Source organism: Stigmatopora argus, chromosome 23, assembly GCF_051989625.1.
Source record: "Stigmatopora argus isolate UIUO_Sarg chromosome 23, RoL_Sarg_1.0, whole genome shotgun sequence".
In the NCBI taxonomy this organism is placed as follows: domain Eukaryota; kingdom Metazoa; phylum Chordata; class Actinopteri; order Syngnathiformes; family Syngnathidae; genus Stigmatopora; species Stigmatopora argus.
Window position 1 is genome coordinate 5,801,278 of NC_135409.1, and position 27,777 is coordinate 5,829,054.

General features: G+C 40.0%; 1 protein-coding gene across 1 annotated transcript in view; it reads left to right on the plus strand.

Annotated features, from left to right (window-relative positions):
- dock4b (dedicator of cytokinesis 4b) overlaps positions 1–27,777 on the plus strand; it is a 92,618-nt gene that overhangs the window by 55,059 nt on the left and 9,782 nt on the right. Inside the window, exons 17-48 of the mRNA XM_077593536.1 lie at positions 1,039–1,136; positions 1,234–1,317; positions 1,578–1,678; positions 2,601–2,682; positions 2,772–2,942; positions 3,552–3,744; positions 3,815–3,951; positions 5,306–5,443; positions 5,787–5,885; positions 7,021–7,115; positions 7,191–7,266; positions 7,373–7,473; positions 7,538–7,596; positions 8,372–8,520; positions 8,612–8,697; positions 10,479–10,505; positions 10,647–10,742; positions 10,806–10,866; positions 10,932–11,025; positions 12,010–12,158; positions 12,280–12,366; positions 12,457–12,561; positions 12,955–13,096; positions 13,291–13,457; positions 16,363–16,449; positions 19,530–19,706; positions 20,604–20,687; positions 22,659–22,778; positions 22,849–22,970; positions 25,090–25,210; positions 25,345–25,426; positions 27,299–27,408. Coding sequence (XP_077449662.1) covers positions 1,039–1,136; positions 1,234–1,317; positions 1,578–1,678; positions 2,601–2,682; positions 2,772–2,942; positions 3,552–3,744; positions 3,815–3,951; positions 5,306–5,443; positions 5,787–5,885; positions 7,021–7,115; positions 7,191–7,266; positions 7,373–7,473; positions 7,538–7,596; positions 8,372–8,520; positions 8,612–8,697; positions 10,479–10,505; positions 10,647–10,742; positions 10,806–10,866; positions 10,932–11,025; positions 12,010–12,158; positions 12,280–12,366; positions 12,457–12,561; positions 12,955–13,096; positions 13,291–13,457; positions 16,363–16,449; positions 19,530–19,706; positions 20,604–20,687; positions 22,659–22,778; positions 22,849–22,970; positions 25,090–25,210; positions 25,345–25,426; positions 27,299–27,408 — 3,500 coding nt within the window. The remainder of the gene's footprint in view (positions 1–1,038; positions 1,137–1,233; positions 1,318–1,577; positions 1,679–2,600; positions 2,683–2,771; positions 2,943–3,551; positions 3,745–3,814; positions 3,952–5,305; positions 5,444–5,786; positions 5,886–7,020; positions 7,116–7,190; positions 7,267–7,372; positions 7,474–7,537; positions 7,597–8,371; positions 8,521–8,611; positions 8,698–10,478; positions 10,506–10,646; positions 10,743–10,805; positions 10,867–10,931; positions 11,026–12,009; positions 12,159–12,279; positions 12,367–12,456; positions 12,562–12,954; positions 13,097–13,290; positions 13,458–16,362; positions 16,450–19,529; positions 19,707–20,603; positions 20,688–22,658; positions 22,779–22,848; positions 22,971–25,089; positions 25,211–25,344; positions 25,427–27,298; positions 27,409–27,777) is intronic.

Here is a 27,777-nt window from a genome sequence, read left to right on the forward strand (position 1 = left end):
ACAGAACATAACACACCCAGTTTTCAGGTTATTTTGTAAAGACAATAACCTATTTAGAAGTTCTATTCCATACAAAATAATTTAATTTGTTTTTCCACTGTACCATGTCAAAGTGGCGGCCCGGGGGCCAAATCTGGCCCGCCGCATCATTTTGTGTGGCCCGGGAAAGTAAATCATAAGTGCCAACTTTCTGTTTTAGAATCAAATTAATATGAAGAGTATAGATGTATATTAAATTTCCTGATTTTCCCCCTTGTAAATCAATAATTGTAATTTTTTAATCATTTTATTCTGTTTTTAGTTCAAAAATCATTTTGTAAAATCTAAAAATATATATAAAAAAGCTAAAATAAGCATTGTTTTAGATCTATAAAAAATGGAATATTAAGGGCTTTTAATCCAGTTCTTTTAATCCATTTATAAAAAAAATCTAAATATCATATCTAAATTGGTCCGGCCCACGTGAAATCAAGTTGACGTTAAAGTGGCCCGCGAACCAACCCGAGTCTGACACCCTTGATGTACAGTGACGATAAAAATTCCAACTCATGTTTTTTGGCGAAAACCTCAATTTATAGCTAGTTAGCCAGCTATTGAAAAAAAAACCAAATAACACCACTGTCCCCAAACTATAGTTTTGTTCCGATATTTTTTTGAATGGAAACCCTTTAACGCCCCTGTCTGTCGACGTCACGTCGCTTCAGCGCAGTCAAAGTAAGTTGACTCCTTTTGACAGACTATATAGGTCAATTTAAAAAATGAACAACACTTACGTTACGACGACAAAAACGGCTGCTTCCGGGGAGACGAAATCTAAAGAGACAGCTATAAAGACTCAAGCGGCATGATGTTTTATTCATAGGTACGTCTGAGGACACCAGGGGAATGACTTCTTATCTCTTTTCCAACACTCAACTTGAAAATGTCAACACTTGCTTGGATGCTAATTGAAGGGGGCGTTGACTGTTGCATTTTTAGACTCACTTCTTATCATTTGTTGCTTTTTCGCACCTCGGGTTTAACTGTGGATCTCCCCAGGTGAAATGCTGGACCTGTTAAAGTGGCGAGCGCACCCTGAGCGGATCAACGAAAGCCTCTCCAAGCTGAAGGAGATCGATGGCTCGGAGATTGTTAAAGTAGGCCCGTCATCACATCTTATTGGTTGTCGTTATCGTGATTTTAAAAAGGTGAAGTCTCCTTTTTATCCATGTATTTTTAAAACATTTTTTATAGTTTCTACAAGACACCTTAGACACCCTTTTTGGCATTCTGGATGAGAGCTCGCAGAGATATGGACTGAAGGTGTTTGACTCGCTGGTGAGTGCTCGCTATGAACATGAAATAATAACGCACACACACACACGGAAGATGGAGGGAGGTAACACTTGAGAGCTCCGTGAAGCAATCTCGCCATTGTCACGCCAGGCCGCGCTGAGAGATATCGGTCTCGGAGTGTTTTGCGAGAAAGATCTGTCGAAAGAATCACAATAACGCGTGTAATGTAATACATACCAAAAAAATGACATTGATACCCCTGTTTTATACTTATTTGTACTCATCTCGTTTTTTTTTCCAAGGTTCACATCATCAATCTCCTTCAAGACAGCAAATTTCAGCACTTCAAGCCAGTCATGGACACCTACATCGAAAGCCATTTTGCAGGCGCACTGTCATACAGGTTTGTACTGCTCTAGCGCCTCTTTGTGGCCTTGCATTGAAACACTTCTACCTGAATTCAAAATGAGCACACTTGCTAAAATTGAGCATAAATGCTGTGATCTAACACACCGTCGCTCTATGTTCCTTCTTCAAATAAAGCTAAATTTCACCTAAGGGGTAATTTACAGAATTCCATGGATTGCACTCGACTATTTTGTTGTTTTTTGTCATTATTCATTTTACCGAAGACTTCTTTGACCATGTGACAAGTGATGTGCGGCCAATTCAAAGTTAATAATAACAATATTGGAACTGAATCAAGGCGTTGTCAAAAAGGATCCACTTTAAATTTCTTCCGGTTCGTCGCACGATAAAAACGACGAGACCGGATTATTGTTTTCCATTTAGCCATTTTACCGAAGACTTCTTTGACCATGTGACAAGTGATGTGCGGCCAATTCAAAGTTAATAATAACAATATTGGAACTGACTCAAGGCGTTGTTGGCCTCGGCGTTGTCAAAAAGCATCCACTTTAAATTTGTTCCGGTTCGTCACACGATAAAAACTACAAGACTGGATTATTGTTTTCCATTTAGTCACACTATTGGACTCCTTAACTTCCATCACTCCATCGGTGCCACTCTGCCAAGGCAAATTATATTTGATACTAGATTTTCAATAGTGATGGCTCTGTGTGAGCTATTGATTTATTTTGGAATACTCTGCCACTTTAAATTTCTTCCGGTTCGTCGCACGATAAAAACGACGAGACCGGATTATTGTTTTCCATTTAGTCATACACCCTCTATTGGACTCCTTAACTTCCATCACTCCATCGGTGCCACTCTGCCGAGGCAAATGATATTTTCTACTAGATTCTCAATAGTTATGACTCTGTGTGAGTTGTTCATTTATTTTGGAATACTCTGTGTTTTGAAAGGGACCTGATCAAAGTTCTCAAGTGGTACGTGGACCGCATCGTAGATGCTGATCATCAGGAACATATTCAGCAAGTGCTAAAGGTAAGAAATGAGAAATGTTGATGGACACGATCATGAGAATAACAACATAGTGGATCTCTGTTGTTCAACCTGAATTGATTGTTTTTCAGGCCAGCGAGTATATCTTCAAGTACATTATCCAATCCCGCCGTCTATTCTCCTTGGCAACGGGAGGCCAGAATGAGGAGGAGTTCCGCGTGTGCATCCACGAGCTCTTCATGTCCATCCGCTTTTTCCTCTCGCAGGAAAACAAAGGCACCAATCCGGTAGCACAAACACAGGCACGTGCATTTTATCGTCTTCATATGTCTGCAACTCAGCCAGTGCGAGATACTTGGGTTTCAAATAGAAAAGATTTATTTTTGAGCTATTTTTTGGGGGTGCTTCAAACCTTGAAGTGAGAATTTCAGAAAAAAAATAATGACATTTTCTCCCGTAAATCTATTTTTCAAATTTGATTTCAATTTTAGAAACGAAAAAGGAAAACATGGTCAGTTCCTTTATTTTGAGTTCAAATAAATAAAAACAGTCAATATTCTTTTATTTCTATCATCTTATAGATATTTTATCTAGAGCTGTTTTTTTTAGCAAAATCTACCAACATAACCTTTGAGTTTAGCACGTGGTTTAATAGGTTCATTATGTGTAGAAATATTTCCCAAAACTGAGATTTGTCTTGACTTTTATCTGATATTTCAAAAAAAAAATCTACGTTTAAACCTGCGTTTTTCCCCTCGTAATCATTCTAAACTTGACCCATCATAGTTTTACGGAAAAAAAATGATGTCATGTTTATTTGTGTACTCAAACACTGTCTGTCTTAAGGGAAATATGTCAATTTTTGACCTCCTGTGCGTCCATAATTACATATTGCACGGTTCCGCATCCAGGCCATGTTCCTTCGAACATTCCCGGCGGTTTACGGCGAGCTCCTCAAGATTTTCACGGTCCGCGAGGTGGCGGGGTTCGTCCGGGAGACATTGGGCAGCTTGCCGGCCATCGTCGCCGCCGACTGTCCCTTAGATGCCGTCAAACTGCAGTGTCTCGCCAAGACGGTGGAAAGCCAGCTGTACATTAACCCAGGTGATCTTGCCGTTAATTCCTCTTCTGCCCGAGCCAAAAAACTGATTTTTTGGGGGGGTGGGGGTCTTAGAATCAAGGTGCATCCTGTTGCCAGTGGTGCTGCGCATCCTGCATGCTCACATGCAAGAGCAGAGAGACCTGGTCATGTGTGCGCGAATCCTTACTAGCATGTTGTCGCTCATCAAGAAAGAGGAGAACGGTTCCACGGTGAGTAGAAATGTAGACACCAAACACAAATGATAAGTGCCTTTCTCAATCAAGCCCCATTTTAGATGACATACCGTATTTTCACGACTATACGGCGCATCATATTTTTAGCCGCAGTGTCAGTAACGAGTGCTATTTCTGTATTTTACACACACAAAGGACGCACCGTTTTTATAGACGCAGCCAGGCATAGCAAAACATACACCAGCTTAAATATACGGACACACGCTAAAAACACGTTTTTAAAAAGGCAACGGAAGCAAAACTGAATTCGGTTGTACTTTATTTAGCCATTTTACAATGTACTCACGTCATCGTCACCCACAAATCCATCAAAGTCCTCATTTTGTGTGTCCGAATTGAACAATTGTCCAAATGAGTCATCGAAAACACTGGGTTTTATACGTTCGAAAGCTGTGTTGATGTCGATGTCCAGGCCACAATCCATTGGGTGTATTGACAAGTACAGTGGTACCTCGACATACGAGTGGCCCGACATACGAGCAATTCGAGACACGAGTAAAATTTCGGACAAATATTTATCCTGAGATTCGAGACAAATTTTGATATACGAGCAGACAGCGGACGCCAGATGTTGCTCATAAGAACATCATGGACACTGTCTCTCTCCCCAAAACTCCCTCGTGTAATGTCTCTGCGAGCACTGGGCGGAGCGTTGCATTTTTTCCGTTTTTTCCTCCCCGTTAGTCAGTGCGAATGGCGTCTATACTACTTCTCGTTGGCAAGTGGTCGTGTGTTATTCTATTGTGAGGACATTTGTGTGCATCATTTTGAGAATATTTTGAAGGGAATACAAACTCAAACAACCCTCGATATTGACTGAAAGTCAGTTTGGAGGCGGGGCAAAAAGAGCCAACCCGCGAGAAGAAAGGTATAAAACAAAATTAGAATTAAATTTAGTGTAAGGTTCGATTAAACTTATTTTTGAGTGTGTCTGCATCGTAATCCAACTTCATTTAAATTTGTTTATGTTATGTTACAATAGCGTTGCCGTGCAAAAAGACCCCCCCCCTTCGAAATCCGTATAATTTTAGTACTATTAAACACATTTTAGTAATATTAAACCACTATTTATTTGTTACTTTGTTAATAGATGGCAAATTAGAACAAATCAATCATTTTTTCCAATCCAATATCCTGTTTTTGGTGTTTTTTCAGAGGGTTGGAACAAATTAATTTGTTTTTAGTTCATTTCAATGGGAAACGTTCGCTCGAGTTACGAGAAAATCGACATACGAGCTCAGTCCCGGAACGAATGAAGCTCATATATCTCGAGGTACCACTGTAATAATACAAAAAAGAAATGTAGCCGCTCACATTTGTTCATTTGCAGGAACCAGTGGTCTCGGAAGAAGTGGACCTGATAGTGGAAAGCCTCCTGGGAGTGCTTCTCAGAACCATCCTGGAAATCAGCAACCGACCCCAGCCCACCGGGCCCACCATGAGACAACTTCAATTCCAGGACGTCACTGTATGTACGCGGGCGTCGGCGCGCTCTCCTTTTGCCAAGTAATTCCAGATTTTAAATTGAGTTGCTGCAGCCCCGATTCTAATTGTTCCAACATCATTAACACAAATGGCAGTATAATTAAGATTCAGAATGCTACTACCCCCACTCGGGGGTGACGCTGAGGAACCAGGAGCTCGTCCTGGAGGATACTTGAGCTGCTCATGTCTTTATGTACATATCTCACAGCTGTCCAATAAAGGGAATTAAGGGCAGCCGTTTGATTCATCTTGGATTTACTTTGGCAAAATTGCAGGAAAACTGGCGTTTTCAACAAAAATCAAATAAAACACGCACTTCTTGCCAGGGGGAGTTTGTGGCGTGTTTGTTGGCGCTCCTGCGACAGATGAGTGACAGACACTACCAGCAGCTTCTTCAGGCTTTTGGCAGCAAAGACGACTTGAGGGTAAAAGCACTCACTCTTCACCCGTCATTCAGCGAGATTGCTGGGAAACACGCACGCAATTATTACTCAAATAGCTTTAGTTTAGTCATTCCTTTTCAAAGTTGGATCCAAAATACATTTCTAAATGCATTTTCTTTACTGTCAGATTCAACGTGGCACTCCAAATCACTTATCGTGCTTTTAAAAAAGAAAGAAAGATTCAAAGCAATGTGTTTTATGTTTTTCTAATGATGAAAATAAAAAGCCAAACAACATTGATTTGTTTTCACTGAACAATGGGGGGTGAAAACCCAATAAATATTTCATTATTTTTTTCTTTTAAATTTGTCATTGTTTTTTTTTAAAACTAAATCATGGACTTTTTATTTTTCTTGAAAATGTTTCCCCATGTTTCATTTTTAGTTTTTGTGTATTCATATTTTCATGTGAAAGCAAAAAAAGGAAAAAGACTGTCATTGAGAAAAAGCGAAAAACTATAAATACTATACTATTATACTAATGACCTATTTTTTCAAGAAGAAAAATCATTATAAATATTAGATTTTCTGCCGATTTGTTATCAAAATGTATTTGTGTGGCGGGCCTGATCTTATATCACGTGTCAAAGTGGCGGCCCGGGGGCCAAATCTGGCCCGCCGCATCATTTTGTGTGGCCCGGGAAAGTAGATCATGAGTGCCGACTTTCTGTTTTAGGATCAAATTAAAATGAAGAGTATAGATGTATATTACATTTCCTGATTTTCCCCCTTTTAAATCAATAATTGTAATTTTTTTATCCATTTTTTCTGTGTTTTTAGTTCAAAAATCATTTTGTGAAATCTAAAAATATATTTAAAAAAAGCTAAAATAAACATTGTTTTAGATCTATAAAAAACTGAATATTCAGGGCTTTTAATCCAGTTCTTTTAATCCATTTATTAAAAAAAATATCTAAATATTATATCTAAAATGGTCCGCCCCACATGAAATCGAGTTGACATTAACGCGGCCCGCGAACCAACCCGAGTCTGACACCCTTGTCTTCGATGATGATTTTGGATACAATCAAAACAAGACATTCTTCTCCTTGCTATAATTTAACCAAAATTAGACAAGCCATTCCAGTCAAAACCTCAAATTCTTTGGGTGTGTCCAGGACTTCCTTCTTCAGATCTTCACCGTCTTCAGGATCCTAATCCGACCAGAAATGTTCCCCAAAGACTGGACTGTCATGCGACTTGTCACCAACAAGTAAGCGCGCATACCGCCATTTTTTTTTCTCGCATAATACCCGCAGTTTGGAAGCCAATTCACTCTTTCTTCCAGCGTCATTATCACCACCGTCCTTTATCTCTCCGACGCCCTGAGGAAAAACTTTCTCAACGACAAGTTTGACTACAAGGTAGAGTCAAAATCTATTTGGAAAAAAAACCCTAAAGCTGAGCAGACAATCTTTTTATTATAACTTTTTAATACCTGTCAGTTAGTTTCCATCGCTGTTTTTTCAGGTGTGGGATTCATACTTCTACCTGTCAGTACTGTTTATAAACCAGCCCTGTCTTCAGCTGGAGTCGTTCTCGCCGTCAAAGAGGAAGAAGATTTTGGAAAAGTGAGTTATGTTGTACAGCAATCTCGCAGTGCATGACTACTAACTATGTTTTTGTACGGTGTAGGTATGGAGACATGAGGGTGATGATGGGTTGTGAGATCTTCAGCATGTGGCAGAATTTAGGTGAGTTGATCTCGTGTAGATACAGTATGGATACTTGCACTTTTTGTAATATTCATTGAATAATAAAGCTTATACCCTAGTGGAAGTTATTACGATGGCATAAAGTCACATAATGGCAAGAATTTCTATTATTATACTATATATTCTTTCTGAAAGATATTGCAAGGAGGATATGTTATGAGAAAAAAAGTCATACTGTTACGAGAATAAAGCTACACGCTTTAATATTACCAGAAAAAGTGGTACTAGTATGAGATTCCAGTCTCATTATTTTGCAATACTTTACATATTATGAGAGTAAAGTTGTAATATTCCATTGAAAAAGGATATGAGATTCCCAATACTCTGTAGGTTTGCATCGTATTTCAATTTAAATCTCATTATACTTGGAATATTACGACTTTATTCTCGTTGGCTATGCGTAGTATGACGACTTTATTCTCGTTGGCAATGTGCAGTATTACGACTTTATTCTCGTTGGCAATGCATAGTATTACGACTTTATTCTCGTTGGCAATGCGTAGTATGACAACTTTATTCTCGTTGGCAATGCGTAGTATGACGACTTTATTCTCGTTGGCAATGCGTACTATTACGACTTTATTCTCGTTGGCAATGCGTAGTATTACGACGTAGTATTACGACGTAGTATTACGACTTTATTCTCGTTGGCAATGCGTAGTATTACGACTTTATTCTCCGGCAATGCGTAGTATTACGACTTTATTCTCGTTGGCAATGCTACGCTGTGACTTGGTGCTTACTCATTCTACAGGAGAACACAAGTTGAACTTCATTCCGGCAATGATTGGTCCATTCCTGGAGGTCACGCTGGTTCCTCAGCCGGACCTGAGGAACGTGATGATCCCCATCTTCCACGACATGATGGACTGGGAGCAGAGGCGTAGCGGGAATTTTAAACAAGTACGCTTCCAGCTCTTAAAAAAAATGCTCTTACCGTCATTTTGATAGTCATCAGAATTGAGTGCTAAGTTTGATCCTCTTTTGAATATAGGTGGAGGCAAAACTTATCGACAAGCTTGACAGTCTGATGTCGGAAGGAAAAGGAGACGAGACGTACAGGGAACTCTTCAATAGCATGTGAGTTGGAGAAAACGGCTTGATCTCAACTGGTTTAAAATATAGTCATCTGGAGAAAAGCAATCCCCAAATGACAGAAAATCTTTAACACTGACAGAGGAGTTGAACATATATTTCAATAATCAATGATATTTTTTGTGCCCAATCTAATAGGATAACATTTTGGGGTAAGAAAACCAAAACATTTGCCTCATCAAAATGGAAGCTGTCTAGCAGAAAAATCCAATAATCCCAAGGTTTTCCTTTTTCCCCAAATCCGTGGAGCTTTAGTAGTCATAACAAAGGGAGGTGGGAAGAGGAATTTGGTATCCTGGCAACAAAAAGCCTCGCTGGTAATTGAAGTCTGGCTTCGGCTGTCGCAAACAAACACTCTTTGTTAGGTTTCGATGATTGACTGTATTTTTCGGACTATAAAACGCACCTGAGTAGAAATGGCGGGGCCAAAATGATAGGTTCACCATTAGGCATTCCCAAATGCCGCCGAAAATAAAACACACATCTGACTCATAGCTGGGTTCGCGCCTTCGGACAAGAACATTCTGACCACTTGATGTCTCTCTTGCTAATTTATTTCATAAGATTTAACAACATGCATCACAGAAGTCTAAACATTTGAGTCTCATAACAATTTACAGTCCTCGGAATCTTCCCAAGAGAGTTTTGATGTGAACCACCTTCAGAAGCCGATGCTTCTCAAAACATACAGTTCTCTTGATGCGAACCATAGTCATTACTTTTGCAAGAGATGTATTAAAATGCCTTTTATTAATGTCAATAACTCTAAAAATAAAGCAAAGTGTTCTTCATTGCAAGCACATATATATAATGATTAATATTCATTGCAAGCATTTTTATAATAATGATTAATATTCCTAATAAAGCAAAGCGTTCTTCATTGCAAGCACATTTACAATAATGATAACCCTAACACAAACCATGAAAAAAAAAAGCTCGATTTACACTGTGAAAAATCAAAATTGATGGATTCATCATTCAAAGGTGAGTACGGGTCAACATCCGTGATTCACTTTGCATCTTCACACACGCGTCTTTGTCCAGTCTTGGTCCACTCCGTCCTTGTCTTTCCAGGTTTGTGCTCCTGCATGCCTAATTTGTGTGTGTATGTGTGTGTGCATCCCATTTCTGTTTTTAGCGTTAGCATAATTTCGGGAAGAAAAAAAAAACGCATCGTGTCCAATGTTCCCTCTAAGCTGTGCGCATGCGCAATTGCGCACTACTCTCGTTTTCTCTGCGCACAGTAAATCATATGGAGCGTACCAAATAAAATCCCATTTTTAAAAAAAATATTATTATTATTTTTTAGCTGTGAGGTCGACGCGCGAACCACTCATCCGCCGGGCCGCCCATTCATAGATATTAATCATTACATTTTATTATTACTAAATCATTTATGTGTAGTAGACCTACACCTGCTTACGGCAGGTGTGATACTGGTGTGTGCCCATAGCGAGCAATGATGATGTTGCTCACACCGGTACTCAATGTGCTCAGGGAGGTTGTCTTTCTGCCCAGACAAACAAAAAATTAGAGGGAACATTGATCGTGTCTAAATCCTTCACGGTCCCCATTACCGAAATGTTTGCACATTATTCTCGTTAAAGACTTGAGCGAAATATAAAATTGCCTGCGCTTTGTTTTCTTGGAGTGGAGATTTGGTGGACATGTATTATTCCACTAACCCCAGAACTAACCTGCCTGTGTGTGTGTACTGATATTAATCATATTAATTTATCCCGCCTATGCTTTCCCGCCCGGAGTAGAATTCCTCTGTTTGGTCCGTACCCTAGGTAAGACGCTCTTCTCTTTGTTTTGTTCTCTCGGTGTCGTCTTTGTGAGGATTGGCAAGGAAATGGCCCTTGGGTACAGTGTCGCTGTGTTTTCCCTCGTTCCCACATTTTTTCCGACCATATTTTTGTCCTATTCCGCAGTCTGCTGAAGAAGATCGAGCGAGAGACGTGGCGAGAAAGCGGCATTTCACTCATAGCGACCGTCACCCGGTTAATGGAAAGACTCTTGGACTACAGGTATGTTGGCATTATTTAACAGTTATTGAACAATTTGTCGATTGGATTTATTTATTTTTTCAGAGATTGCATGAAACTGGGAGAAGTCGACGGCAAGAAAATAGGCTGCACTGTCAGTTTGTTGGTAAGTACGGAAAAAGGCTTCAACTCTGAGGGTTTCGACGACTCACGTGACGTGTCTTGGCTCAGAACTTCTACAAAACGGAGCTAAACAAGGAAGAAATGTATATCCGTTACATCCATAAGCTGTATGATCTGCATCTCAAGGCGCAGAACTACACAGGTAAGGCAACCATCTTAACACACGAATTGCTGTCATGTAAACGCTACGACAGTAGTACAGTGGTACCTTGACATACGAGTGGCCCGACATACGAGCAATTCGAGATATGAGTAAAATTTTGGGCAAATGTTTATCTTGAGATACGAGACAAACGTTGCATTTTTTCAGTGTTTTTTTCCCCCGTTAGTCAGTGCGAATGGCGTATATACTACTTCTCGTTGGCAAGTGGTCGTGCGTTATTCTATTGTGAGGACATTTGTGTGCATCATTTTGGGAATATTTTGAATGGAATACAAACTAAAACAACCCTCGATAGGTTGCATCTGAAAGTCAATGTGGAGGCGGGGCCAAAAAATTAGAATTAAGTTTAGTGTTAGGTTCGAATAAACTTATTTTTGAGTGTGTCTGCATCGTAATCCAAGTTCATTTAAATTTGTTTGTTATGTTACGAGCACGTTGCCGTGCATAAAGTCACCCCCCTCTCTCTACTCTCCACGAAATCCGTCTAATTTTAGTACTATTAAACACATTTTAGTAATCTTAAACCACTAGTTATGTGTTACTTTGTTGATAGATGGCGAATTAGAACAAATAAAACATTTTTTCCAATCCAATATCCTGTTTTTGATGTTTTTTCAGAGGGTTGGAACAAATTCATTTGTTTTTAGTTCATTTAAATTGGAAACGTCCGCTCGAGTTACGAAAAGCTTGACATACGAGCTCAGTCCCGGAACGAATTAAGTTCGTATCTCGAGGTACCACTGTACCTCATTTATCGCAGTTAATTAGTTACAAGTCCTTCTGGAATAGGTGAATAAACGCAAAATAGGGACAGTGTTTTTGGGCTCTATTTATAACATGATTTTGGACTTTAAGAACCCTCTTTACTATTATTTAACCCCCAAAGGTAGACAGACACTGGCCCCTTAGTGAGCAGTGTATTATTCAATTCATTGATCTTTTTAATACGATTCACAAACGCAGAGGCCTCATACACTCTCTTGCTGTACGACGAGCTCCTGGAGTGGTCGGACAGGCCTCTGCGGGAGTTCCTCAACTACCCGATGCAAAGCGAGTGGCAGAGGAAGGAGTTCTTGCACCTTACCATCGTCCAGAACTTTGACAGAGGCAAGGTGAGATGGGAAAATCTTTGCCATGGGCTCGTTTTCCCTCAAAAAATGTGTTGACTTTGGCCCACCAGCGCCTCTTTAACTGCCCGACAAGATTTTCAAATGTTCTGATCTGTTTCATCAGTGTTGGGAGAACGGCATCATCTTGTGCCGAGAGCTAGCCGACCAATACGAGTCGTACTATGACTACAGGAACCTCAGCAAAATGAGGGTCAGGCAACTGCTAGAGTCGTTATTTTCATTTTTCCAAAAAGGATTATTAGTTTTTTTGTCAGTCATGCATTTGAAATTGTGTCTTCAGATGATGGAAGCATCACTATACGACAAAATCATGGACCAGCAACGGCTTGAGCCAGAATTCTTTCGAGTGGGATTCTACGGAAAGAAATTCCCATTTTTCTTACGGGTAACTATGCACATCTCCTATTTTTCTCATCTGAGTATAAGTTGCACCAATTCAAAAAAAAAATCACAATGAGGCGCTAAAAACATTGATGTCGCACAATCGCATTTCAACATTTTAAATGCGTATAATCAGTGTCAGTGTTACTTTCTACAGCTTCAAGTTGCTATTTCTTCTTTGCCCTTGGTAAAGATGAACAACCCATAAACTCCATTTATTTGTTCTTCTACGTCTCTAAAGAAGTAATAAGCGCAAAGGGAGAATTGCGTTTTTTTTCCTGTTTTTTTAATACAAGTGTCCTTGAGAGTGAGGTGACGTTAACGTGCAGTAATGTGACGCCTCCACTAGATGTCAAAATAACCCCGCACTGCCTTGTATGCTGCCCCCCCTCCTCAGAACAAGGAGTTTGTGTGCCGAGGCCACGACTACGAAAGGCTGGAGGCCTTCCAACAGCGGATGCTCAATGAATTCCCGCACGCCATCGCCATGCAGCACGTCAACCAGCCAGACCAGACCATCTACCAGGCTGATGCGCAGTGTATCCTTTCAGATTCAAGCATTTCCAGATCAATTGACCGTATTTTCTCGCATATAGGCCGTATTTGTTGCTCAAACCAAATGATGACCGAATCGAGGATACGGCTTATATGCGCATAAGGCGGCTTATATGCGAGAAAATAACGGGAAATGTATGTCGGCGCATTTTCTGTCCTTAAAACGTGGTCCTGGCAGACTTGCAGATCTACGCCGTGACGCCGATCCCCGAGAGTCAGGATGTCCTGCAGCGCGACGGCGTGCCAGACAACATCAAGAGTTTTTACAAGTTCAATCACATCTGGAGATTCCGATATGATCGACCGTTTCACAAGGGCACTAAAGACAAGGAGAATGAGTTTAAGGTGATGGAAGACAAAGAAATGAATCGTTACACCAAAATTGGTTCGCAACTACGGCGGGAACGCGTTCACTTAGCGTCTTTTAAATAGCCCCAGCATGAGTGCGATGGAGGGGAACCCACCTATTGATTACCCCCAAAATGTGACCGAAAAATGGAAAAATTTGGCAGCATATTTTTCATCCTATACACATCCTTCGCAATGTTAGGCAGGATTTGACCTAAAGTTGGACAAACATATCCCCTACAGAATCAGGAGTCCTCCAAAGTTGCTCCAAAATCCACAGGAATGACCCCAAGTGTTGAAGAATGGCCCCAAATTGACAGGAATTGAACCGAAATGCTCCAAAATCATCAGGAAGGGACCTGGAATTGACCCAATTTCAGCCCAATATTAACAGAAGTGACCTAAAATTGGCCCAAAATGAACTGGAAATAACCCCACATATAAATTGTTGAAGAATAGCCACAAATCAACAGGAATTGAACCGGAATGCTCAAGAATCATCAGGAAGGGACCTGAAATTGCGTGACCGGACGTTTGGTCGCCGGACGTTTGGTCGCCGGGACGTTTGGTCTCCCGGACGTTTGGTCGCTCGTGTGAATATAATTTTGAGAGCTGGTTTCAACAGTAGATATTTAGATATTAAACTCTCTCTCATGAATATAATTTTGAGAGCTGGTTTCAACAGTAAACTCTGGCATGTTGTCAAACGTCCGGCGACCAAACGTCCGGCGACCAAACGTCCGGGCGACCAAACGTCCGGCGACCAAACGTCCGAGTACCCTGAAATTGACCCCATTTCAGCCCAAAATTGACAGAAGGGACCTAAAATTGGCCCCAAATGAACTAGAAATGTCCCCACATATCATGTAGAATTGCCCCAAAATCAACAGGTGACAAACAATTCTGAATGTGCCTACTCAATTACATTAACCAACGTCTATTTTGCAAATGTATAATTCACCCTCACTCCCGGAAAACTAATTACGGTTTGGATGGGCCATGTACAGCTTAGCAGGGATGCAGCTGCGAACACTTTTAATGAACACCCATTGGCCCTCACCACACATGTCATCTTATTTATCGTCCATCAAACACGACTTGCGCACATTAATTAAGTGGAGATGGTTCAATCTAAAGTGGGAGCATTCCCTAAGGAGGTGTTGGAGTTGTTATTCATTTTGTATTACATGTTATTTTCATGCGATGGCCCTATTGAGTCTTCACGGCTTTAAAAAGCGTAAAAATCAATGAAGGTCGTATAGGTGGTCGTGTTAGTCAGTGAAGCTTCCTTCATCATCGATCAACCGCTCTCGCTACTGAAGTGTCCTTGTGCAAGATGCGCAATGCTCAATTAAGCTTCAAACCACTAGCAGACTTTGCGAGGGCTCTCGAGAAAAATGTTGAAAATATGTCAACACAAGCATGTACATATTTTAGTGGCGGTCCGTGCATTTTCTAGTGGCGCCTTCAGCTATCGGAATCAATCCAACCCTCAAAAACTATTTTATGGCTATAAAACCTCTACTGCAGCTACAGCTACGACACATGAAAAATCATCAATAATAACCTCATACAATTGAAATATTATTTAGGAATATAGCCATATTTTACTCACCAAAAATCCTTTTTAACTGTACACAATATCCATCCTCCTTTTCTATCGCCATAGCTAATGCTGAAAGTCGAGCCTGTCCTGTCGTATTTCTGGCATACGTTTTTATTCGATTTAGTGCTGAAAATGTTCGTTTCCGGTTGCGACAGGCTTGCTTGCTTTGGAGTTGTCCGACCTTTCTTAATGATGTTCAGCTTTTTTTCTTGAAAAGTCCGTCTTGAAAATGGCTTTGACGGTAAATCTGCAAACAAATCCATTTCTTCTCCTCCTTCAGCCATTGCGGGTTGACAAAACCGCTATTAAATCAACACAACAATATATTTGCTTGTGCAGCTCGCTCCAGATACACTTTGGTAGCTCTGGCTAGTCCACTCTATCACTCACCAATCATAGTTGGTGAAAGCGATGACGTATCCCTTTGCCTGCGAGAAGGACTTGGTGTCACCAAATTGAATACTGATTGGTTAAAGCAACAGTCTTATCGACGCTTGTTTAATGCAGCGGAGCCTGCAGAACTGATTGTGAAGGCCTTGAGGCAGATTTCTGACCCTGGCAACAAATAATGGCTGAAACGTGATTGGTTAAATGGTTCAATATGAAAACACATATCTGGAAGCAGTGCAACCAGGGGGAAGGGCAATGAAAGGAAGCTAACAGACAATTTGGAATTCATGGACAAAATATAATTAACATCAGTCTGTGATTCAGATATTTCTTAGGCCAGCAGAGAAGGCCTTGAAGGGCCTGACTGCACACCACTGACATATTTACATAGGAAATAATCTTGCATATACTAACCCTAAATCCAATAAAGTGGTTCAAAATGTAGAGAAAAAACGACACTTGTCACTGTCCTGCTGAAATTCAATTGATTATCCTGTAAAGATGAAAAAAATAGAAAAGTTGAAAATCAACACAGCAAATTGGAAATATATAATTGGAAATACTAGGTGAATATTGTCATTAAGCTGATAAGATCTATCACTAAAATGCTTCAACCATTTGTGAACAACTGCAATTCATTATTTCATTTCATCTTTATTTTTTCACCTCCTTTGACATCCACCGTGGCTTTTATTGGATTTTCTATAACAATTGGCGCGGTCAGAGTGACCTTGTAGCCCGCTAAGTGCCACGACGTCAATTGATGGCTGCCGACATAAGACATGACACGTGACCTTCTCCTTTTTAGAGGCCGCTTGGATGGCGAGGAATTATTTTCTAACGTTGTTTTTGTGTTCGCTGCTAATAAGGACGTGTGCCATTCAGAACCGTTATGCCTCTCTGCAGAGCTTGTGGGTGGAGAGGACAACCCTGACGCTGGTCCAGAGTCTCCCTGGCATCTCGCGGTGGTTCGAGGTGGATAAACGAGAGCTGGTAAGTTTTTAGAAACAACAATCCGATCCGATACTGGTTAAAAATAAAATGATCATTGTCTCGTGTTCATGATAAATATCCACTTCTGTCCAAAAAGTCATTCATTTTTTCCACGTTTTCTCTTCAACAAATTTTCTTTGGAAATCCGTCGTTTGCAAACCAATTTATGGTCTGTTTGCGTTGATACGTACACACGCACGTTTTCAGGTTGTACAGTGGTACCTCGAGATACAAGCTTAATTCGTTCCGGGACTGAGCTCGTATGTCGATTTTTTTCATAACGCGAAGGAACGTTTCCCATTGAAATGAACTAAAAACAAATTAATTTGTTCCAACCCGCTGAAAAAACACCCAAAACAGGATATTGGATTGGAAAAACATTTTTATTTGATCTAATTCGACATCTATTAACAAAGTAACACATAACTAGTAGTTTAATATTACTAAAATCTGTTCAATAGTACTAAAATTATACGGATTTCGAAGGGGGGGTGTTTTTGCATGGCAACACGCTCGTAACATAACATAGACAAATTCAAATGAACTTGGATTACGATGCAGACACACTCAAAAACAAGTTTAATCGAACCTAACACTAAACTTAATTCTAATTTAGTTTGACATTTTGATACCTTTCTTCTCCCGGGTTTGCTCTTTTTGCCCCGCCTCCACCCTGACTTTCAGATGCAACCTATCGAGGGTTGATTTAGTTTGTATTCCCTTCAAAATATTCCGAAAATGATGAACACAAATGTCCTCACAATAGGATAACGCACGACCACTTGCCAACGAGAAGTAGTATATACGCCATTCGCAATGACTAACGGGGAAAAAAAACACTGAAAAAATGCAACGCCTCGCCCAGTGCTCGTAGAGACATTACAAAGAGGGAGTTGCGACCATCGAGAGATTACACGAAGGAGTTGCGACCAGAAAGACAGTGGCCATGATGTTCTTATGAGCAGCATCTCGCGTCCACTGTCTGCTGGTATATCAAAATTTGTCTCATATCTCAAGATAAATATTTGCCCAAAATTTTACTCGTATCTCAAATTGCTCGTATGTCGGGCCACTCGTATGTCGAGGTACCACTCTACTGTAAAATTGTGGATTCCAAAAGCTGCAATGTGACCCAATAGATCCTGAAATGTGGCACTACCGAAAGCTCTTTTAAAAAAGATTAAGGCATCGGTTTCGACAGTGGGAGAAAAAGAAAAAGAAACATCATATTCACAGATGACCTAATACTAATTAGTTCTTGCAACTATTCCACTTCATCTTTAAATACAAAGATTATACATGAAAAAGGTGATGAGAGGCTTTTTATCATCTTTAAGCACATTGTGATGTTATTGTTGTTTTTATTTTTTTGGCTCCCCAAATGATTCCTCTGTTCACAGTACATGCCGGCAGTTGGCTTTTTAATTGAAACAATTTTAATCACTCGGCAACTGCTCAGCGCCGCATCTAAAGTAAACAGCCACGATTGCCAAATGCTTAAACCAGAAAATATGCAAAAAATGCCGTTGGAAAACAATTACTTGCGAGCCCAAATTAGAAATTAGCAAGGTGGTCACACATTGAAGAACCTCGAGTAATTGCGACATTGAATTTTCTAAGTGGAAGTCGTTGTTTGCCACCTAAAAGGCCACATTTAGGATATTAATAGCTTCCATCTATTACATCCAAGATGACTAAAAAATGCAAGAGTACTAACATCACTGTAAATAACATATTTAAAAAAACATTTAAATATAGAAATATATTTTTTTATATTCATTTGTATATACGAAAAATAATCCACTTGGTATATTTCTATGGTCAAACCAACTTTGTGGTATTTCTTTCTCCATTTTCATTTACTGTTGAATACAAAAGTATGCCAAAACACAACTTTACTATTCAAATATTGAAGTGAAAGTTTCTGAGGTGAGATTTGATAATAAAAAAAAACAGTGTAATACAATATACTTAATGTTGTAGAATTTCCTGTAAAAAAACAAGAAAAATAGATCTGGGGGAAAATAGATACTGGCATATATGAATATATTATACTATTGTCTCTGATTAAAAGGCAATACACTATGTCTTTTTAGAACTGTTTTATTCACCTGTTTATGTTTTATACAGTTTTTATGCTAATTATATACAGTGGTACCTCGAGATACGAGCTTAATGCGTTCCGAGACTGAGCTCATTTGTTGATTTTATCGTAACTCAAACGAATGTTTCCCATTGAAATGAACTAAAAACAAATTAATTCCTTCCAACCCTCTGAAAAAACACCCAAAACAGGATATTGGATTGGAAAAACATATTTATTTGTTCTAATTCGCCATCTATTTACAAAGTAACAAATAACTGGCAACGTGCTCGTAACATAACATAAACACATTTAAATGAACTTGGATTACGATGCAGACACACTCAAAAATAAGTTTAATCGAACCTAACACGAAACTTAATTCTAATTTTGTTTGACATTTTGATTCCTTTACTTCTCCCGGGTTGGCTCTTTTTGCCCCGCCTCCACACTGACTTTCAGTCAATATCGAGGGTTGTTTGAGTTTGTATTCCCATCAAAATATTCCCAAAATGATGCACACAAATGTCCTCACAATAGGATAACGCACGACCACTTGCCAACGAAAAGTAGTATATTCTCCTCTCGTATTAGCGAACAAGCTCCCCCATTCGCACTGACTAATGGGGAAAAACACTGAAAAAATGCAACGCGCCGCCCAGTGCTCACAGAGACATTACAAAGAGGGAGTTGCGGGAAGAGAGACAGTGGCCATGATGTTCTTATGAGCAGCATCTTGCGTCCGCTGTCTGCTCGTATATCAAAATTTGTCTCGTAACCCAAGATAAATATTTTCCCAAAATTTTACTCGTATCCCGAATTGCTCGTGTGTCGGGCCACTCGTATGTCGAGGTACCACTGTACTAGTGTACCACTAAATTCACAGGGGGGCGTTTCCAGCCCTGGCCCCCCCTGTGTGCACCCCGGTATGACTTAGCTGGTGTTTTCATATGACTCACATAAAAACAAAAAAATCTCCACTCCATCATGGTTACAGGTGGAAGTGAGCCCCCTGGAAAACGCCATCGAGGTGATCGAGAACAAGAACCTACAGCTGCGCACGCTGATCACGCAGTGTCAGAGCAGGCAGATGCAGAACGTCAACCCCCTCACCATGTGCCTCAACGGGGTCATCGACGCCGCCGTCAACGGCGGCCTGGCCCGCTATCAGGAAGTACGCCAGAAAAAAAAAGCACCCCTCTCAACTCGTGGCGACCGTTTTTCCGTAGCTAGCGTTTCCCAGCGTAATTCCGATTGACAGCTGTGGCAGTTCGTCCCGCGACGAATTATGGCAAAATTGTGTTTATTAATATTAAGATTTATTGCTTTAATTTGAGTCTCGGCCCCTTTTGGGAGGTGTTGCTGTCTGATTTATTTCACCTTCTCCCCATTCTCATTCCGTCTGTAATTGGAGTTTTTCTCATGATTGACTGAGCTAGTCGCTCACTCACTCTGAATTCCCATTTAATCTCAACCTAACTTTTGATTATTTTGTCTGCCTGTATCGTCTGGTGCACATCTGTCAAAGTGGTGGCCCGGGGGCCAAATCTGGACCGCCGCATCATTTTGTGTGGCCCGGGAAAGTAAATCATGAGTGCCGACTTTCTGTTTTAGGATCAAATTAAAATGAAGAGTATAGATGTATATTAAATTTCCTGATTTTCCCCCTTTTAAATCAATAATTGTAATTTTTTATTCCATTTTTTCTGTGTTTTTAGTTCAAAAATCATTTTATAAAATCTAAAAATATATTTTAAAAAAGCTAAAATAAACATTGTTTTAGATCTATAAAAAAACTGACTATTCAGGGCTTTTAATCCAGTTCTTTTAATCCATTTATAAAAAAATATCTAAATATTATATCTAAAATCGTTTACTTGTATCTCAAATTGCTCATATGTCGGGCCACTCGTATGTTGAGGTACCACTGTAGTCTGGAAAATATGGTCTCTGATTGGTAAACTTTTTAAACTTTTTCAACCCATTGAGGTTTAAGGTAACAAGGCAAAGAGGCAAGAACACCTCCTGCTGTCCTTTCTTTTTGCATAACAGATGTTTTGTCTTCACACAGGCCTTTTTTGTGAAGGACTACGTGATGAATCACCCCGAGGACGGAGAGAAGATTGGGCGCCTGAGAGAACTCATGTTTGAACAGGTTGGTAACAGTAGATTAAAGGCACAATAACGTTTTTAAAAAAAAATATTTATTCTTCTGGAGCCACTTTCAAGGCAGGTGAAGCACTGAGACTAAAATATTGATATTTAGAACATGTGCTGTTTTAAAATTGCAAACACTTCTATTTTTGGGCATTTTTTTTAAATGTCATCAAAAAGGAAATCAATTACAAATGCAATCAATGCAAATACAAATGCAATCAATGCAAAAGAAATGAAAAAACAAATCAATTCAAAATTTAAATTCAAATAACATGGGGGGAATAAACTAAAGATGTGAAATAATACAGTGGTTAAATAGATAAAAGCACATTTCAAATAAAAAACACTTACAAATATAAAGCTAAAAAGACATACACATAAACACACATGACAATCAATCAATCAATCTAATTGAGGAGAACATAAGAACGTCATTCCAATATTGTCTATTTTTTATTTTTGGTCAAAAAATCATTTTAAATGTCAATGTGGAAATCACATGGACCCTTTTCAACCATAACCAGGTTAATAACATCCCTTGACTTTGGATGTCTGACTGTGCTGCGGAATAAAAAGAGTCTGCATCTGTTTGCATTTTGATGCGCGGGCGGCATATGTTGAATATGAATATTGAAATATAAACGACTGACAAGGTCAGCAGACGTGTTTGAAGACTGGCCACGGGGGAGGACGACTAGGTCACGAGGAAAAGAAACAAACAAAAAGCTATGCTACGCTCCACCGCGCATCGTCATGACCTCTTTGTCGGTGTTCTGTCATATTTTGTTCCCCATTAAAAATCGCTACTTTGCGGTTCTGCATTTTTTTTTTGCTGCCTTTGTCAAAAACCTCTCAAACGTCGCTCGCACTCGTTTTATTATTTATACACGATTTATTTGACAGAATGTAATGGAATCATCCAAATGTGTTCCTGCTGAAAAGTCAAGATTAAAAAGGCATCCAATATGATTACCGTCACCTTGCGTATTGAAGTGAAGGGGGATGCGGGAGCACGGAAAGGGACAGGAACAGGCTGAATAAGCTGGTCAGGAGGGCCAGCTCTGTTCTGGGCTGTCCTTTGGACTCTGTGGAGGAAGTGGGAGAGTGGAGGATGCTGACCAGGATGATGTCCATCATGGACAGCACCTTCCACCCCCTGCATGAGTCTGTGGGGTCCCTCCAAAGCTCTTTCAGCAATAGACTGCTGCACCCTCATTGCAGGAAGGAGCGCTTCCGCAGATCCTTCCTCCCATCAGCTGTCAGGCTCTTTAACAAAACAAATGGCTGAGTGTTAAGACCTACCGTATGCATGCATGTACATCTATGTGTATGTATGTATATAGGTGCTTATATATGTGTATGTATGTATATATGTGTATGTACACGTATGTGTATGCGTATATGTACAGTGGTACCACGACATACGATCGTAATCCGTTTTCGTAAAAGCTTTTCGTAACTCGAGCGAACGTTTCCCATTGAATTGAAAAGAAATTAATTCGTTCCAACCCTTTGAAAAAACACCAAAAACAGGATTTTGGATTGGAAAAAATATTTTATTTCTTCTAATTTGCCATCTATTAACAAAGTAATAAATAACGAGTGGTTTAATAGTAATAAAATGTGTTTAATAGATGTAAAATTAGACGCATTTCGCGGAGGGGAGACACGACACACACCGAGGCGGAGAGAGGGGGGGTTAGGGTTGTATTTATTTATTAACTTACTTATTACCTATCTATTAATGTCTAAAATGCCTTTCCTATTTCTGCATCATCACCCTCTTGCTACTGCGACAACGAAATTTCCCGAATACGGGATGAATAAAGTTATCCAATCCAATCCAATTATTCTATATTAATGCAATGGGAGCTTTTTTGATGGGTGCAGAGGAGCAATCCAATTATTATTCCATAGAAACTGTCGCACTCTGACAGTTGTCGATGAGGCCCTCTTTTTTGTCTGGCAGGCGCATATTTTGGAATACGGTCTGGCTGTGCATGAGAAGGTCGTCCCCCAAGACATGAGGCCCTTGCATAAGAAGCTGGTGGATCAATTCCATTTGATGAAATCCAGTCTGGGCATTCAGGTTGGTTTCACCCGGACAGCGGCCGCCGATGTGGGAAAAGATCCTTACACAATACCTCATCAAATTTCAGGAGTTCCCGCCATATGTGCGTGCCAGCCCGGTGCATTTCACCAATGGGAGCCCGCGTACGTGCAGGAACTCGGTGCCCAGCATCATCAGCCCAGACGGCGGCCGAGGGGTTGCCAGACGAAGGTGAGTGAAAAATGAATATGAATGTCCGCCGTTTGATGCCTTGCATTTGCATTGAATCAAATTTCTATCTCATCCATGCTGTTCCATATTTTTTTGGTTTACGCCGCACGTGGAAATCCACGTCACCAAGCGCTCTGAGAGAAATACCGTCCATATTTTCTCGCACATTGTTGCTCCAAAAAAATGATGACTGAATCGAGGGTACGGCTTATATGCGCACAAATTAGACTTGACATGCTCGAAACTGCAAAGTGACAAAGACGAAACGCCATAACGCAAGACAATGCGACTGATATGGTCATTTATTTCAAAATAGAGAAAAGATAAACATGCTTAACAAAATGTATCTTGAGGTCTATGAATGAAATTCAAGAAAATAAACGTATCTTGCATAAACCGTGAAAAAACTCATTTACTTGTGCCTGCCATTGCTCGCTCAGGGCACCGCCATCTTATTTATGGATGACAGACGAGACCACTACGAACACACTTCCTGGTTGTACTGCTCAAGTGACTTCCTTTTTGAATTTGTCTATGTGCAGGGAAAAATTTGCAATCCAGCAGACCATCCTTTCGATTGATACGCTATCTCAGAAATACCACGTACGATGATTTTGCTTAAGATTTTCCCTTCAAAATAACATATTTGTACTCCCTATTAAAAACATGAATATGGAGGTGAAAATTGTGCATCAGGGGGCGGCTTATACGCGAGAAATCGTAAAATTCAACGATTTTAAGGCAATTTTAAGGGTATGGCTTATACGCGGAGGTGGCTAATATGCGAGAAAATATGGTAGATTTAAGGCTCATTGGAAGCGTAGCTCTAATGACGAATTTGTTTTTGTCTCCATGTCACTTCCTTTTGTATTTGAAACTTGGCTACGTCCTCACTTCACCTCAAATGCCACTTTTGCGTTCTACCTGAGCGAGCGAGTGCGGGGGGGTTTGGGGGCGTCAAATCGTGCGTTGACGTGTTCAGTGACCCTGCCGCACTGTCTCTCCGCGACTTTCCGCTCGTGCAGTTTGCTCCCAGGGGGCAGCGGCGTGCAGCATACCGCCTACGTCGCATCCGCTTTTGCTCTCTTTGTCTTTTGGTTTCCATATTCCTTCATTTTGGACGATATCGTCGGATAAAGCAAGCGTTCCATCCCTGTCGCAATTCATCGGCGATTTACGGCTCAAATGAATCCGCGAATATATTTGGAGTCAATCAATCAGCGACGTTGTGAACCTCATAATATCCAAAATTCTCTCTTTTTTTCATGTTTTAGATCACAGCCGCATCATTTTGTGTGGCCCGGGAAAGTAAATCATGAGTGCCGACTTTCTGTTTTAGGATCAAATTAAAATGAAGAGTATGATGTATATTACATTTCCTGATTTCCCCCCTTTTAAATCAATAATTGTATTTTTTTAATCCATTTTTTCTGTGTTTTTAGTTCAAAAATCATTTTGTAAAATCTAAAAATATATTAAAAAACAGCTAAAATAAACATTGTTATAGATCTATAAAAAACTGAATATTCAGGGCTTTTAATCCAGTTCTTTTAGTCAATTTATTAAAAAAAAAATCTAAATATTATATCTAAAATGGTCCGGCCCATGTGAAATCAAGTTGACGTTAAAGCGGCCCACGAACCAACCCGAGTCTGACACCCTTGTTTTAGATTCTTTTGAATTGGGGAAAACTGTGAGATTTTTATGTTATTTTATCTGATGGGAAAAGGGAAAAACCTGTCAATATTTGTTTTCTATTTCTTATTTTTGATGTATTTAAAAAATCAATTTATCCTCAAAAATCTTTCATTTGTAAAAAAAATATATTGTAATTTTTAAATATATATTTATATCAGGTGATGTGATCTAGTTTCTGTAGTGCTCCTTCTTTGATTGAGGAGTGCAGAAATTTCAAAAGAAAAACAGGAAAACCGAGCCTCGACTTAGACAACTCTACCTAATCTGACCTTTCCATTCATTTATCTGTTTTTCTTCTCCTTTTCTCTCCCTATGGCTCTCCCTTCATCTCGGTGAGTCATTCACATGGCGAAATATGAAAGACTTATTTACCTTTTGCTTTCTTTTTTTAACACATTTCTCAATTTTGCTTCTCTTTCAGTCTCCTCAGCTACCCGGCGGCAAACCGCTACTCCTCGTCCTCGCTGTCCTCTCAGGCGTCCAACGAGGTCAGCAATATTACCGGACAGTCGGAAAGCTCAGATGAAGTCTTCAACATGCAGGTATACTTTGAGAAAAGTTTAAAAAGGGGGTGTCAACCTCAATTCACAGCAACCAAATGTACTGCTTTCCTTTTGTCGCGTTTTATTTAGCCTTTCTCATCAACCATGGTTTTTTTTTTTTTTTTTTTTTTTAGCCCAGTCCGTCTACCTCGAGCCTGAGTTCCAATCACTCCGCCTCACCCAACGTCACCAGCTCAGCGCCCTCCAGTGCCCGTGGTAAGTTTTTTAAAATTTTTAAATTTCTTCCTGGATAACTCAAGAACCAATACAGTGGTACCTCGAGATACGAGCTTAATTCGTTCCGGGACTGAGCTCATATGTCGATTTTCTCGTCACTCAAACGAACGTTTCCCATTTGAAATTAATTCGTTCCAACCCTCTGAAAAAACACCAAAAACAGGATATTGGATTGGAATTTTTTATTTATTTCTTCTAATTCGCCATCTATTAACAACGTAACACATAACTAGTGGTTTAATATTACTAAAATGTGTTTAATAGTACTAAAATTAGACTGATTTCGCGGAGGGTAGAGAGAGGGGGGAGACTTTTTGCATGGCAATACGCTCGTAACGTAACATAAACAAGTTTAAATGAACTTGGATTACGATGCAGACACACTGAAAAATAAATTTAATCTAACCTTACACTAAACTTAATTCTAATTTTGTTTTACATTTTTATACCTTTCTTCTCCCGGCCGGGATGGCTCTGTTTGCCCCGCCTCCACACTGACTTTCAGATGCAACCTATCGATGGTAGTTTGCTGTTGTATTCCCTTCAAAATATTCCTATATAACTCGTGTTAGCGATCGCCTCGCCATTCGCAATGACTAACGGGGAAAAAAAACACTGAAAAAATGCAACGCTCCACCCAGTGCTCGCAGAGACATTACAAAGAGGGAGTTGCGACCAGAGACATTACACGAGGGAGTTGCGGGGAGAGAGACAGTGGCCATGATGTTCTTATGAGCAGCATCTCGCGTCCGCTGTCTGCCCGTATATCAAAATTTGTCTTGTATCTCAAGATAAATATTTGAAATTTTACTCGTATCTCAAATTTCTCGTCTGTCGGGCCACTCGCATGTCGAGGTACCACTGTAGTGATATTCATAGAAATCGGATAAATACAAAGTGAAGAAATTCCAGAGCGAGACGGCGTACACGGGCACAACTCCTAGCTAAACCTCAAAGTCCGCTGAATATCCCAGGCCTTCTCTCCCTGGTTGTTATTACCCTATATTTCTGCCTGATCCGAATCATAAAAAGACTGAATATACGTACGGCGACGTTTATAGGTGCGAATACGCTCCCCTTTGGCGAGCAGCCGCCGGTGCCCTTATAAATGTGGCCTCTGGCTTGCCATAAAGCCCGCCGTGACTTATTGCTCGGGTGTTCTTATCTGAACCCGAGTGTGAGAAGAAGCGTTGAACAGTTTTGCAGCAGGTGGATTAAAAAATTACAATTATTGATTTAAAAGGGGGAAAATCAGGAAATTTTATATACATCTATACTCTTCATTTTAATTTGATCCTAAAACAGAAAGTCGGCACTCATGATTTAATTTCCCGGGCCAAACAAAATGATGCGGCGGGCCAAATTTGGCCCCTGGGCCGCCACTGACACCTGTGGTCTAAAGCAAGGGTGTCAGACTCGGGTTGGTTCGCGGGCCGCGTTAACGTCAACTCGATTTCATGTGGGCCGGACCATTTTAGATATAATATTTAGATATATTTTTTATAAATGGATTAAAAGAACTGGATTAAAAGCCCTGAATATTCAGTTTTTTATAGATCTAAAACAATGTTTATTTTAGCTTTTTTTAATGTATTTTTACATTTTACAAAATGATTTTTGAACTAAAAACACAGAAAAAATGGATTAAAAAATTACAATTATTGATTTTAAAGGGGGGAAATCAGGAAATTTAATATACATCTATACTCTTCATTTTAATTTGATCCTAAAACAGAAAGTCGGCATTCATAATTTACTTTCCCGGGCCACACAAAATGATGCGGCGGGCCAGATTTGGCCCCCGGGCCGCCACTTTGACACATGTGGTCTAACGCCTCTCCACCACTGCAGGTTCACCGCAGATGGCCGAGAAACACAAGCACTCCAGAGAAAATGCCTGCCTATCTCCAAGAGAGAGGCCCGTTAGCGCCATTTTCCCCAACCCACTGGACCCCGCGCAGGTTAGTATTCACATATTAAACACTTACATTTATACATGAGATGCAGGTTTACTGATTAGCAGGCAAGTATTAGGAAACAGTTGATATTTATACACGGTAAGCCAGCATTTTAAGACGTGATCATGACGCAAAATGAAGAGAAAGTGACTTGGAAATGAGGAGAAATCAACAGGAATTTATTTGGAAAGTACCCAAAATCATCAGGATGTGTTCCAAACTCCAGAGAAACTGACCTGGAATCAAGGCGTCATCGGCAAGTGGCCCAGAATTGCTCGAAAATCACAGAAAGCTGTCTGGAATTGCCTCAAAATCAAAAGGAAGATAGCAACCTAAAATCAGCCACAAGTGCAAAATCCACAGGAACTATCT